This window comes from Xenopus tropicalis, chromosome 3 (genome assembly GCF_000004195.4).
Source record: "Xenopus tropicalis strain Nigerian chromosome 3, UCB_Xtro_10.0, whole genome shotgun sequence".
Classification (NCBI taxonomy): Eukaryota; Metazoa; Chordata; class Amphibia; order Anura; family Pipidae; genus Xenopus; species Xenopus tropicalis.
Window position 1 is genome coordinate 147928972 of NC_030679.2, and position 13029 is coordinate 147942000.

The following is a 13029-nucleotide window of genomic DNA, read 5'->3' on the forward strand; positions in this document are numbered from 1 at the left end:
CTCCCCAAACTGGAATATATATATCAGTAAATATTGCTCTTTTACATCCTTTCCCTTGAGCCGCCATTTAGTGATGGGCTGTGTGCTCCCTCAGAGATCAGCTGACAGGAAATAATGCCTCCATTTTGTGATGGGCTGTGTGCTCCTTCAGAGATCCCCTGACAGGAAATAATGATAATTAAGGCTGTCAGGTCTTTGATGGATCTTAAGGATGAAGATAAGCCTCACTCCAAATAGGACATGACATTCCTGGGATGGAAGAAATCCCCTAACGTTTTCCTGGTTCGTGATGTAATTTCAGGTATTATTAATAAAGAATGACTGAAACAGTAGAGGAGACACTTTTTACCAAAAAAAAGCTGAAGGCGCTATTTCCATTTGATGATAAGACATCTGCTACATGGGATCATCCTCCCAAGGTGGATGTGGCCAGTTTGGCTAAAAAGACGACTATTCTGGTTGGAGATGGTTTTAGAGATTCCATGCATCATCCAAGGTGGACTAAAGAGGCTCTTAAATCATCATCTGCAGCTTTTAGACCTGGAGTGGCTACAGCTCGTGTCATTCGATCTGTTAGGCTTTGGCTCACCCAGATGGATCAAGATATGAAGTTTCTCCTGAAGTCTTCATTGGAAATCATTAAACTGGTGGCAAAATACCTTTGCGAAGCCTCGGTTCTTGGTTGAGAGTATTAGGATGGCGGCTAGATCATCCACTTTGTCAGTGGCTGGAAGGTGAGCACTCTGGCTCAAACACCGGGCAGCTGACCTAGCATCAAGAACAAGCTTTGTGCTGTGCCTTTTGGGGGACCCTTTCTCTTTGTAAAGAGCTGGTAACTAAGTTAGGTTAAACTAATACGTTGCTTCCACATTACAAAGGCTTCTTTTCCCAAAAGAATATTTTTCACCAGATGAGTCAGGCCAGACATTCAAGAGAGAAGAAAACCGGAAAAAACGGTTTTCTTCTCTCTTGAACTTCTGGCCTGACCCATCTGTTTGATCCACCTAGGGCAAAGCAGGTAGACCTCAGAAAGGGAAAGATGGACCAGGGCAGTCATGTAAGACAGAACAGTTCTGACGCCAACTCATCCAGGCCAGTGGGGAAAACTACTTTATTTTTTTCAAGAGTGGACAAAAATGATCAAATTCTAAGTATTATCAAAGGTGCTTACAGGCTGGAGTTGGCCTCTTACCCAAGACCTCGTTTTGTTTGCACAAGGGTTCTCAGACATTTTGTGCAGTCTTATGTTTTGATTCCAGTCCCCCAAAAGAGACAAATTTGAATTTTCAATTTTCAAATTGGAACAAGTCTTCGGATTTGGTGTCCTTCTATGTGAAATGGTTGTTAGTAGACAATAGGGATGCGCTGAACCCAGTGCTTTGGGATTTGTCCGAACCCCTGAATCCACCCAGATGGATCCTGGAAATCCTGGATTCGGTGCATCCCTAGTAGACAATAATGAATATAGTTTTATGCTTATATTATGGCCACTCTGGATGAACAATCAGAAACAGATTTGCTTATTGCTCTTCTTATATCCTGATTTCTCAAGCTATAGATAATGGGGTTGAACAAGGGAGTGACCAGAGAGTACAGTAAGGAGAGAACCTTATTTGCATTCACGGAATGTTCTCCAGTTGGGACAATATAAATGGTTGTCAATGTGCCGTAATACATAGAGACGACAATCAGATGGGAGCTGCAGGTGGAGAAGGCCTTTTGTCTCCCACGGTTTGAGGGGATCCTGAGGATGGTACAAATGATGGAAATATAAGTAGCGATAATGAAGGTGAAAGGTAAAAGAACCACGGGCATAGAAACAAGGGAGGTGAGCAGTTTCACAGAGGAAGTGTCCGAGCATGAGAGTTCTATGACTGGAGCGATGTCACAGTAGAAATGGTTAATGACGTTGGAATGACAGAATTGCAGCTTATGTAGGAATATATCAATGGGAAGGGCCAGTGTGAAACCGGAGGTCCAACAGAACATTACAATGTGCAGCTGCAGTCTGAAAGTCAACACTGACGTATAGTGAAGGGGTTTGCATATAGCCACATAGCGGTCAAAGGACATGGCAGCCAATAGCAAGCACTGAGCAATGGTGGGGGCACCTAGGAAATAGAATTGGGTGATGCAACCATTTACAGACATGGTCCCTCCTCCGGCCAATATGAGTCTCAGCATATTGGGCACAATATTGGAGGTGAACAAGACCTCAGACAGGGACAACTGAGTGAGAAAAAAATACATAGGAGAATGGAGGCTCTTGCAGGTAGCAACCAAGATGATCACAAGACCATTACTCATTAATGCCGTAATAAAAATGATCAGAACCACGGCGAACAGGATTATGTTGAAGTTGTGAAGATCCCCAAACCCAACCAAATAAAGTTCAGTGATTAAGGTTTGATTCTCTCGAAGCATCGTGATAATTAAACAATAATAAACATATTCTGCATCCTTAGATAAGTATTGTATGACTATTTTATCATAATATTATATCATCGATATATGGAATCCAATGAAACAAGTCAAGAGTCTAGAGTCCGCCCCTTTACCTACCAGATATCACAGCCTGAACCAGTCAATATGTTCCGCTTGACCTCAATTGGAACAATATGGTTCAACAAGTTCATAGATTGACCAAATATTGTTTGACTCCTGCCCTACGTCTTCAATAAATAAAATCCTGCCTCCATTTTGGTGAGTTTGTTGGGATGAAACCAGAAATAAATTGTGGCTGATGATCGTCTGCATTTTATCGTTGAATAGTTCCAGTAACTAGAGGATTCGTTGGTTCTAAATCAGATTTGAGTTGCACCAAATACATTGTTTTTGAGCCATAAATACGTTATGTATCTTCCTACTCAGCCTACACGTCGGAGATGAGTGAGCTTTGGGTTTTGTAGAACATCCTTATTATATTCATTTACTCTTGGGGGATAAACTCACAGAGCTTTGGTATCAGGAGACTAATTACATTATATTCCCCTGAAAAGGTAATTTTTTTCCAATCGTTGTTTATTATTATTTTAGGAATTGTTACTCCCTGTAGAGTTACATTTACCTAAAGTATCTTGTTGATGGAACTATCCTTGATATTTTTTACTTGTCTCTATTATCATGTTCTGCCACTTTCCAACATGGGGAGTAGTGGGGGTGAGGATCAATGACCCTGAAAAACAGAATAAAAAAGACTGACTGTGAGGCTTTCATTTTATTGTTATTCTTGTTTTTCTGCTACTCCCATGTAACTGGAGGAGTCCCAAGCCAGACTTGGATTTCTTACTATTGAGTGCTATTCTGATACCTACTGGGAGCTGCTATCTTGCTGCCTTCCCATTGTTCTGCTGATTGGCTGCTGGGGGTGAGGGGGGGGGGATATCACTCCAACTTGCAGCGCAGCAGTAAAGTGTGCCTGAGTCTGAGCTTTCAGAAGGAGCCGGCACTACACATTAGAACTGCTTTCAGCTAACCTATTGTTTCTCCTACTCCCATGTAACTGGAGGAGTCCCAAGCCGGACTTGGATTTCTTACTATTGAGTGCTATTCTGATACCTACTGGGAGCTGCTATCTTGCTCCCTTCCCATTGTTCTGCTGATCGGCTGCTGGGGGGGAGGGGGGATATCACTCCAACTTGCAGCGCAGCAGTAAAGTGTGCCTGAGTCTGAGCTTTCAGCCAGTGCTACACATTAGAACTGCTTTCAGCTAACCTATTGTTTCTCCTACTCCCATGTAACTGGAGGAGTCCCAAGCCGGACTTGGATATTGAGTGCTATTCTGATACCTACTGGGAGCTGCTATCTTGCTCCCTTCCCATTGTTCTGCTGATTGGCTGCTGGGGGTGAGGGGGGGGATATCACTCCAACCTGCAGCGCAGCAGTAAAGTGAGACTGAAGTTTATCAGAGCACAGGTCACATGGCTGTGGCACCCCATATGTGACAATTTACAAGCAGACAGGGGTGCTAGAAACCAATGCAGATACACTGACCAGCTCTTCAAGTAGTTCCCATGTGGCCTGGTAGGCTAAAGTCAATGAGCATATACAGTAGTAATCATTAATAAAGTCTATAGCCTCAGATGTACATGGACATAGTGATACAGAATGCAATATTTAGAAAAATGGTGTGGACCACATTGAATTGAGAATACCCATACTGTTGGTAAGGACTGGAATATGATTGGCTTGAGCAAGGAATGTGAATAGTAAAGACATAATGGCACATTTTAACATCTCCCCATAGCCACATTAAGGAGCTTATCCACACTGGTGCTTCTGAATTTGAGAAAAACCAGCGCCTCATTAAAAATTAATGAACAGTAAGTCTCATTGGTGTGACTTACCCCCCCCCCCCCCCAAAAAAAGGAGGGGCATTAGCCCACACCCTACTTTTATCAGCAATGGCAGGACTTGCCTGCACTTCCACATGTCTAAGGTTCCGGTCTGACAGCACCACAAAGTTGCAGTTGCACCGGGTCTAATCCAAATGCATTAAAGAGAAACTATCCCCCCAGACAATGTAGGTCTCTATATAAATATATTGTATACACAGCTCATATGTAAAGCCCTGCTTCATCTAATAAACCATTTTCATATAAATATACTTTATAGCAGTATGTGCCATTGGGTAATCCTAAATAGGAAACTGCCATTTTATGTACTAAGCCCCGCCCCCTGGGATCATAGGAGTCACAGTGCACACAAACAAGCCAAGGCACACATACATGCTAGGCCCCATCAGCCAATGAATGGGCAGAGTTCTACCTTTTGCTCCCACACTACTTCCTGTTAGAGCTGCATCACTTCCTGTCACCTGATCTGAGGGAGCACACAGCCCATCACAAAATGGCGGCTCAAGGGAAAGGATGTAAAAGGGCAATATTTACTTTAGCTAGCAACTACCTGTGGGTCTGAGTTGGCAGGTTTGGCCCCCCAACTTCACCCAAGTATGAACAAATGCCTACCTCCCTAGAAGGGCTCCCCCATAGTGGAATTTATACCTAATCATGTTTTCAAATACCATCAGAATGATTTTCCTCTTTCAACTGACTTAATCATGGCACCATTTTGTCTACTGGTCCATAACTGGACTCTAAATATAGAGTTAAAAGGGGTGGTTCACCTTTAAGTCACTTCAAGGTTATAGAATAGCCATTTATAAGCAACTTTTCAATTGGTCTTCATCTTTTATAGTTTTTGAATTTGCCTACTCTTTCCAGCTTTCAAATGGGGGGGGGGGGGCTATTGCTTTGCAAGACTACAATTTATGGTTATAGTTACTTGTCTTTCTATTCATAGGTCACTCTCAAATGACTCCCTGGTTACTAAGGTAAATTGGACCCTAGCAACCAGAAATACCAAATTTGAAAGCTGTGGAACAAAGAGTAAGTTAACCAGTAATACATGAAGACCAATTGCAAATTGTCCAAGAATAGTACACTCTACTATGCAAGTTAAAGGGGGTGGTTCACCTTTGAGTTAAGGATGATTAAGATCATGATTGATTGGCTTTGATGTCCAACTCAAGGAACCTTTATAACCAACTTTCTAGATCTCACTCCACCTAAAGGGCATTACTGTTATATTGGTGTACAAAGAATGTTCCTTGCATGATGGGGCAGAACAAGTTAGACCAACCCTGGCACATTAGCCCCAACCCTTTTACATTTGAAGAGTAAGTTAATAAATCCACCCTCTGATCAGAGACAAGAACACTTTTCAGTTGAAATGTTGTCTTTTATTTCTGGATAGTAGATACATATTGCTTCCTTTTCATGAGCTTAGTGGCCACAACAGCAACACAACCAGCCAGCACAACAAGCCCCAAAGAACCCAACGCCAGAAGCTCCCACAGTTCCAAGGTCTTGCTCTCCGGTTCCTGCTTTAGAGCTTGTGTTTGAGTGTATTCAGGGGTGACCACCAATATGGGCCCTAGAGTGGCCAAGCTATGTTCTTCCTCCTCCATCTTAGATACTGGAAAAAATAAAGACAAAAAGGTATTATTGATCTTGAAATAAGACCAAACATGTCATCTCTAGTGTCCCACCAATTGTATCAGTCATCTTGATTTTTGTCTTGGCAGAGGACCATTAGTAAGTAAGTAGGAGCATTGTGGTCTACACTATGCAGGCTCTTTAGAACCAACATGCAGAAGATGGCACCATTGGACAAACGATAGTGTTTTGTTTTGAAGTTTAAATACTCAGTGGTCTGTAGCCTATCCCATTAAAGCCAATTGTTGCAGTAAGACCCAGCTACATAGCAATGAGCCAAGGGGTTGACCACCTTCAAGTTAACTTAGTATGTTATAGAATGGCCTATTCTTAGAAACTTTTCAATTGGTCTTCATTTTTTCTTCATCATTTGCCTTCTGCCTCTTTCCAGCTTTCAAATGGATGGGGGGGAGGGGTGGTCACTGACCCCAGCAGCCAAAAACCTTGCAGAGGCTACAATTTTATCACTTATCTTTCTACTATTCATATATCAGTGTTTTTCAAACCACTGCCTGGTTGCTTGGTTAAATTGGACCCTAGCAAAAACTACAAATAAATGAAGACCAATTGCAAGTTGCTTCAATAGCACTCTCTACATCATACTAAAAAGGAGAACAACCCCTTTAAAGACTACATGCAACCAAGTAAGTGGTTTCATCCAGTTACCAGTCTCAGGGACCCATCTATCAATCTACTTACCATGCACGGCTTCCCGTTTCCTGTTCCACCTAGAGCCTGAAAAGTATGGTCCCAGTCTTCGGCTTTGGGATGGTACCGACACACAGTTCCCCGCATCACAGCAGCTGCATATGTTACTGGGTCCTTGAAGAGGAGACCAACTGTGGAGATGTACACATTGAGCCTCTACAGGAACTCCATGTTCCGGATCAGACAAGACCTTTGCCTGACCCACATTCTAGGCAGAAGGCTAGAACTCAAGATATTTGTGCCTATCTTGGTCCATTTACCCGTTTGTGGTTTTGCTGAAGGAGCAAGCTTTGTTCATGGCATCTGGGACTTTGTTGGCAGTAGCCTTCCTAATGCCACAACCCTTTAATACAGTTCATGTTGTATTGACCTCCCCAACCATAAAATTAATCCTAGGACCATCAGAAATATGTGTTTTCCCCCCGAATGGTCTTAGGCAACCCCTGTGAAAGGGTCGTTCAACCCCAAAAGGGGTTGAGAACCACTGCTCTACAGGAACTCCATGTTCTGGATCAGACAAGACATTTGGCTAACCCAGATTCTATAATTAAAGATAGTTGTGCCCATTTTGGTCCATTTACCTGTTTGCGGATTTGCTGAAGGAGCAAGCCTTGTTCATGGTGTCTGGGACTTGGGTGGCAGCAGCAGCTCTCAGATTGCAAGTGATGTAAATCTAGAATAGGATTTTAAAGTCAGACTGTTCTTGGATTAAATATACTACTCACAAAGACTCAATGAAGTCAGACTCACCACAGAGGCATCGGTTGTAGTAAACCTGAAGGCATCAACAGAGAACTGAAGCTTGTCAGGCTGGGTCCTTGGAGATCGGAAGGCAGAAGAGGAGTCATCTTGTTTCCCATCTACCAGACACCTACAGACAAGAGGCCGATTAGACTTAATTCATTCAGTCTACCCAACCCAATTGCAATCACAATAACCCTGCCGTTACCCATTTTGATTAATTATCTCATAACGAGGGTTGGAGTTGACATCAGGCGCAACTGTGGCCACACAACTGTCAACATATATAGTCATAGGTGCATGGTTGGCAATGTTGATGGAAGCTTCTATGTGGAAGACGTCGCCCAACTGGAAGACATTAGAAGCCCTTGGAGCAGACCAGTCATCTGGAAAGTGATATAAACATTAGTCAAGAGCCATATCCTACCTATGAGAAGTCTATCTGTAGTAATAAGTCAAATCAACTGGACTTGTTTTTCTTGAAGACGTTTTGCCAGTCATTGAGAAAGCCGGTTGGATGACTGGCGAAACGTCTTCAAGAAAAACACAGCAAGTCCAGTTGACTTACTACAGATGTACCATGACCTCGATGAACGAGAATCTTCAAACATATGAGAAGGCTACAAACCGGTCATAAGGCGTAAGGAGAATGCTAGTCTATCTTCAGCAGATATGGTGGAGCTAAATGGCACCCATGTTGGTTTGATGGCCTTACTACTGACATTTCCATTCCTGGAAAGGGGGAAAAAAAAAAGTTAACTCGACAAAGGGTAAGTTTAATATAACAGATAGGATGTAGGGCTTTAAGCAATAAGACTTTGTATATTGTAAAGATAGTTTTGCCTTGTGCTATATCAGGGCCACTTGTAACCCAAGAACCTCAAACCATGAACCCCCCCCAGAGTATAAAAAAACAAATTGAATATGCTCAGGTCCAACTACTCAACTTAGTTTCAATTGGCACAATTTCTCAACTTGTTAAGAGCATCACCTTAAAAAGGACAAGGAAACCCAAAGTCAATATATTAGGCACCCCCTTGTGTATTTAGACCAGGGATCCCCCAACCAGTGGCTCATAAGCAACATGCAGCTCACCACCCCCTTTGATGTTGCTCCCAGTGGCCTCAAAGTCTTGGAAACAAGTTTTGGAAGCACAGACCTCCTCAAGAGCCTCCTGAAGGCTAACCATTCACATGGGGCTACCTAATAGCCAATCACAGTCCTTATTTTGCATCCCCAAAGAAGGTTGGGGATCTCTGATGTAGACTTTGGTTTTGTTCCCCAGGTTGGTGGTCCTTTTTGGAGAACAATGGCCAAGGGTGGTTTCTTTCACAGTGCCACCTTGCTTTTTTTGTCCCTCAGAGTTAGACTTGGCACTGCCGAGCAATACTAGCCAAGGTACAGAGAAAGCAATAGAACAGCAGAGAAGGTTCCTCAGGCTGGTGCAGTTTTCCTGTATAGACCACCAGCCTGGGAAATATCTAGCAACTGGACTCTTTGGGGGGATACTCCCAGCAAAATCAGGTTTCCTTGCCCATTAAGCCAGTAGCCATGGGCAAAAAGCAGAGACAGAAAGCTTATATCCCATAAGCCGTATGAGAAGTTGCCTAAAATAGGTTAAGCAACTAGGAAAGTTAGATTAAAGGGGAAGTTCACCATTTATTGTGTTGCAGCACCATGTGTGGGCTCTCTAATGCCCCATCTACATAACAGCAGTGAAAACCCAAGGACGTTGGTCATTGGCCACGGGCAGCTACACCCACCTGGGATAGAAGCACTGAATGAGAACCTTGGCACCATTCATCCGGATAATGGGAACATTCCTGGGGGCAGGAGCGTAGGTCAGGTTGGTGCTATAGACCAGGAAGTTGGGAGTCATCTGTGGAGACAGCAAGTTATTGGCACGGGGCAGGAAGCTGCATCATTGGGGAGAGGTCAGGCCAGGACATGGGCAAGTTTGGGGCCCCTCTTTAATGGCCGCCATAAACACCTTCTAACCAAGTTACTCAGGGAGACATTATGGGTTGAAAAGTCAATTTATTTAACTTAATCATAACTTCACCTTTAGCAATCCTTAATCAGATCCCCAGTTCCCCACAATCCAAACCCTAGAGGCCAGCCCCCCCCCCCTTTTATTTAACCCCTCCCCTTTATACAGTGACCACTATACGCACCCCCTACCCTCAGACCCAAACAACTGCCGCCATGTTCTTTCTAATTGGCTGTGACTTGCACAATATACCCCCCTACTTACATCCCAACACAAGGAAGGGGGGGGCCTGTTAAGGTAAAATGGCGCCTAACTCAACCACATTTACTCCCTACCCCTTAACCAATCCCCTTCAGTCCTACACTTCCCAGAACCCTTTGCAAACCACATCTCCCCTTCCTAGCCCAGTCATAGCCCCTTCGCTACATATCCATTTGGCCCTATGGGGCCCCCTTACAGAAAGGGGGTACCATGGGCAGCCAATTGGCTAAAATAAGCCCTAAGCATCTCTATGGCAGTTCTGATAGATGTACATTTACAATAAACTGAATTAAGGGCAGAACCTTTATGGGGAGGAACCTTTTAACCCCTGGCTTGGTGTTTAGGATTCAAGCAGTTCTGATATATACATAGGCCAGGGCTTTAACATACACAACTAGTTCTGACTACTACCAGAGGTGGGTTTTATGGGGGGTCATTGATAACACAGAAACACAGCACCCCCCCCCCCCATATCCCTATCAGAATGTACTGTGATGCATTCCCCCTTGAGGACTGGTTAGTAAATATAGGTTATAGTCTACATAATTAACCCTTTATCCACTTACCTGTAAGCTGTTCCCACAGTCCTGCAGGTTAACCTGGAAGACAACGGCAGTGCTTGTGCTCTGGGGGGCACTGGGGGGGCATCGCTGGGGTCCCAGAGTCAAGTCGGAGGCCTTGACGTTCTTCCCAATCCCATAGAGATCCGTCTGCACCGTCACCACCATCTTGTCCTCATTGCAGCGCACACTGACCGTGTTCTGGGGGGAGCCGGGGAGCTGCCTAGAGCCGAAGCCCAGGCCGTTAGTCCCCCTACTGGGGCCATAGTTAGATACAACAGAATGGTAGTCTTGCCACCATTGGCTCCCCTGCCGCCGACTCCTCTCAGAGGACACAGAATGGGCCAAAGCATAGACAGGTCCCAGCAGGACCAACAGTAGGACATTCAGTCTCCCCAACTGTCTCATTCTGATTCCAGCAGGAACAGCACAATAGAGCAACCTGCCCCCCCACTGAGCCTGTTATACCCCCTGCCTATGGCCCCGCCCAAGGGCTATTAACAGCCACACCTGAGCCTACACCTGTAACCTGCTGCCTCCCTGATCCATATGGGTTGGAAGCTACTGGTTCTGGTTAAACGTCCTGTTTGTTAATTGGACTAATGTGGGGGAAGAGCAAACGAGCAAGGTTTCTGGGCCTGGGGGGATTCATAAAACCCGTGCTACTATGGCTCATAAGCCCATAGCAACCCATTAGCTTCCTCCAGAATGATAAAGGGAAAATCTTATGGGTTTGACGTGCGGCGTAAGTAATCAAGCTTAAAGGGGACATATACTTTGTACTGTGGTGTTGCTGAACTACAACTCGCACATTGTGCAGCACAAAATCTTGTACAGGTATGGGATCTGTTATCCAAAATGCTCAGGACCTGGGGTCTTCCGGATAAGATCTTTCCGTAGTTTGGATCTCCATGCTTTACATTTAAATTAACCATTAATTAAACCCAATAGGGCTGTTCTGCCCCAATAAGGGGTAATTATATCTTAGTTGGGATCAAGTACAGGTACTGTTTTATTATTACAGAGAAAAGGGAATCATTTAACCATTAAATAAACCCAATAGGGCTGTTCTGCCCCCAATAAGGGGTAATTATATCTTAGTTGGGATCAAGTACAGGTACTGTTTTATTATTACAGAGAAAAGGGAATCATTTAACCATGAAATAAACCCAATAGGGCTGTTCTGCCCCAATAAGGGGTAATTATATCTTAGTTGGGATCAAGTACAGGTACTGTTTTATTATTACAGAGAAAAGGGAATCATTTAACCATGAAATAAACCCAATAGGGCTGTTCTGCCCCCAATAAGGGGTAATTATATCTTAGTTGGGATCAAGTACAGGTACTGTTTTATTATTACAGAGAAAAGGGAATCATTTAACCATGAAATAAACCCAATAGGGCTGTTCTGCCCCAATAAGGGGTAATTATATCTTAGTTGGGATCAAGTACAGGTACTGTTTTATTATTCCAGAGAAAAGGGAATCATTTAACCATGAAATAAACCCAATAGGGCTGTTCTGCCCCCAATAAGGGGTAATTATATCTTAGTTGGGATCAAGTACAGGTACTGTTTTATTATTACAGAGAAAAGGGAATCATTTAACCATTAAATAAACCCAATAGGGCTGTTCTGCCCCAATAAGGGGTAATTATATCTTAGTTGGGATCAAGTACAGGTACTGTTTTATTATTACAGAGAAAAGGGAATCATTTAACCATTAAATAAACCCAATAGGACTGTTCTGCCCCAATAAGGGGTAATTATATCTTAGTTGGGATCAAGTACAGGTACTGTTTTATTATTACAGAGAAAAGGGAATCATTTAACCATTAAATAAACCCAATAGGACTGTTCTGCCCCAATAAGGGGTAATTATATCTTAGTTGGGATCAAGTACAGGTACTGTTTTATTATTACAGAGAAAAGGGAATCATTTAACCATGAAATAAACCCAATAGGGCTGTTCTGCCCCAATAAGGGGTAATTATATCTTAGTTGGGATCAAGTACAGGTACTGTTTTATTATTACAGAGAAAAAGGAAATATTTTCTAAAAATTAGAATCATTTGTTTAAAATGGAGCCTAAGGGAGACAGCCTTTCTGTAATTCGGAACTTTGCAGATAACAGGTTTCCGGATAATGGATCCTATACCTGTACTATATAAAGATGGGAGCTGCAGCATAGCAAGAAATCTTGGGGCCCCACACTGCTTAGTTAACAGGGGCCTCTGTACATTCTAGTTAGAGTAGAGGGGAGGGGGCGGCTGGGTACCTGTGCATGCCAGGCCCCTCCGTTAGCTCTGATAGGCTGACTGCAGAAACTTTTGTACCCCCCCCCCTGCCTCCCCTCATTAATCAGTGCTGGGCAAAGTGGTATTGGCACCCAAGTCAATAATATTTAGTTCTGTGCCCTGCGCACCCCCCCAGCAATTGCACGCCCGTCACATTTTTCTGTTGCACCTTGCCCACCCCTAGTTCCAGCCTTGCCCACCCCTAGTTCCAGCCTTGCCCACCCCTAGTTCCAGCCTTGCCCACCCCTGGTTCCAGCCTGCCCCCCCCTAGTTCCAGCCTTGCCCACCCCTGGTTCCAGCCTTGCCCACCCCTAGTTCCAGCCTTGCCCACCCCTAGTTCCAGCCTTGCCCACCCCTAGTTCCAGCCTTGCCCACCCCTGGTTCCAGCCTGCCCCCCCCTAGTTCCAGCCTTGCCCACCCCTGGTTCCAGCCTGCCCCCCCCTAGTTCCAGCCTTGCCCACCCCTGGTTCCAGCCTGC

The 13029-nt window shown here is 44.2% G+C and overlaps 2 protein-coding genes across 2 annotated transcripts; both read right to left on the reverse strand.

The window, feature by feature from the left end:
* Nucleotides 1-1476: 1476 nt before the first annotated feature.
* On the reverse strand, nt 1477-2424 carry LOC100490738 (olfactory receptor 11A1-like). Its single transcript, XM_002941948.2, has one exon. It carries the CDS (start codon nt 2422-2424, stop codon nt 1477-1479), a length of 948 nt encoding a protein of 315 aa, XP_002941994.2.
* Nucleotides 2425-5718: 3294 nt separating this feature from the next.
* LOC394444 (egg envelope component ZPC) lies at nt 5719-10676 on the reverse strand. The gene is given in 8 exon segments (NM_203522.1): nt 5719-5976; nt 6696-6835; nt 7286-7377; nt 7455-7575; nt 7654-7831; nt 8074-8177; nt 9209-9324; nt 10263-10676. Coding segments are annotated over 8 exon segments (1389 nt in total). The 5' UTR covers nt 10665-10676; the 3' UTR covers nt 5719-5740.
* Between the last annotated feature and the right edge of the window lie 2353 nt (nt 10677-13029).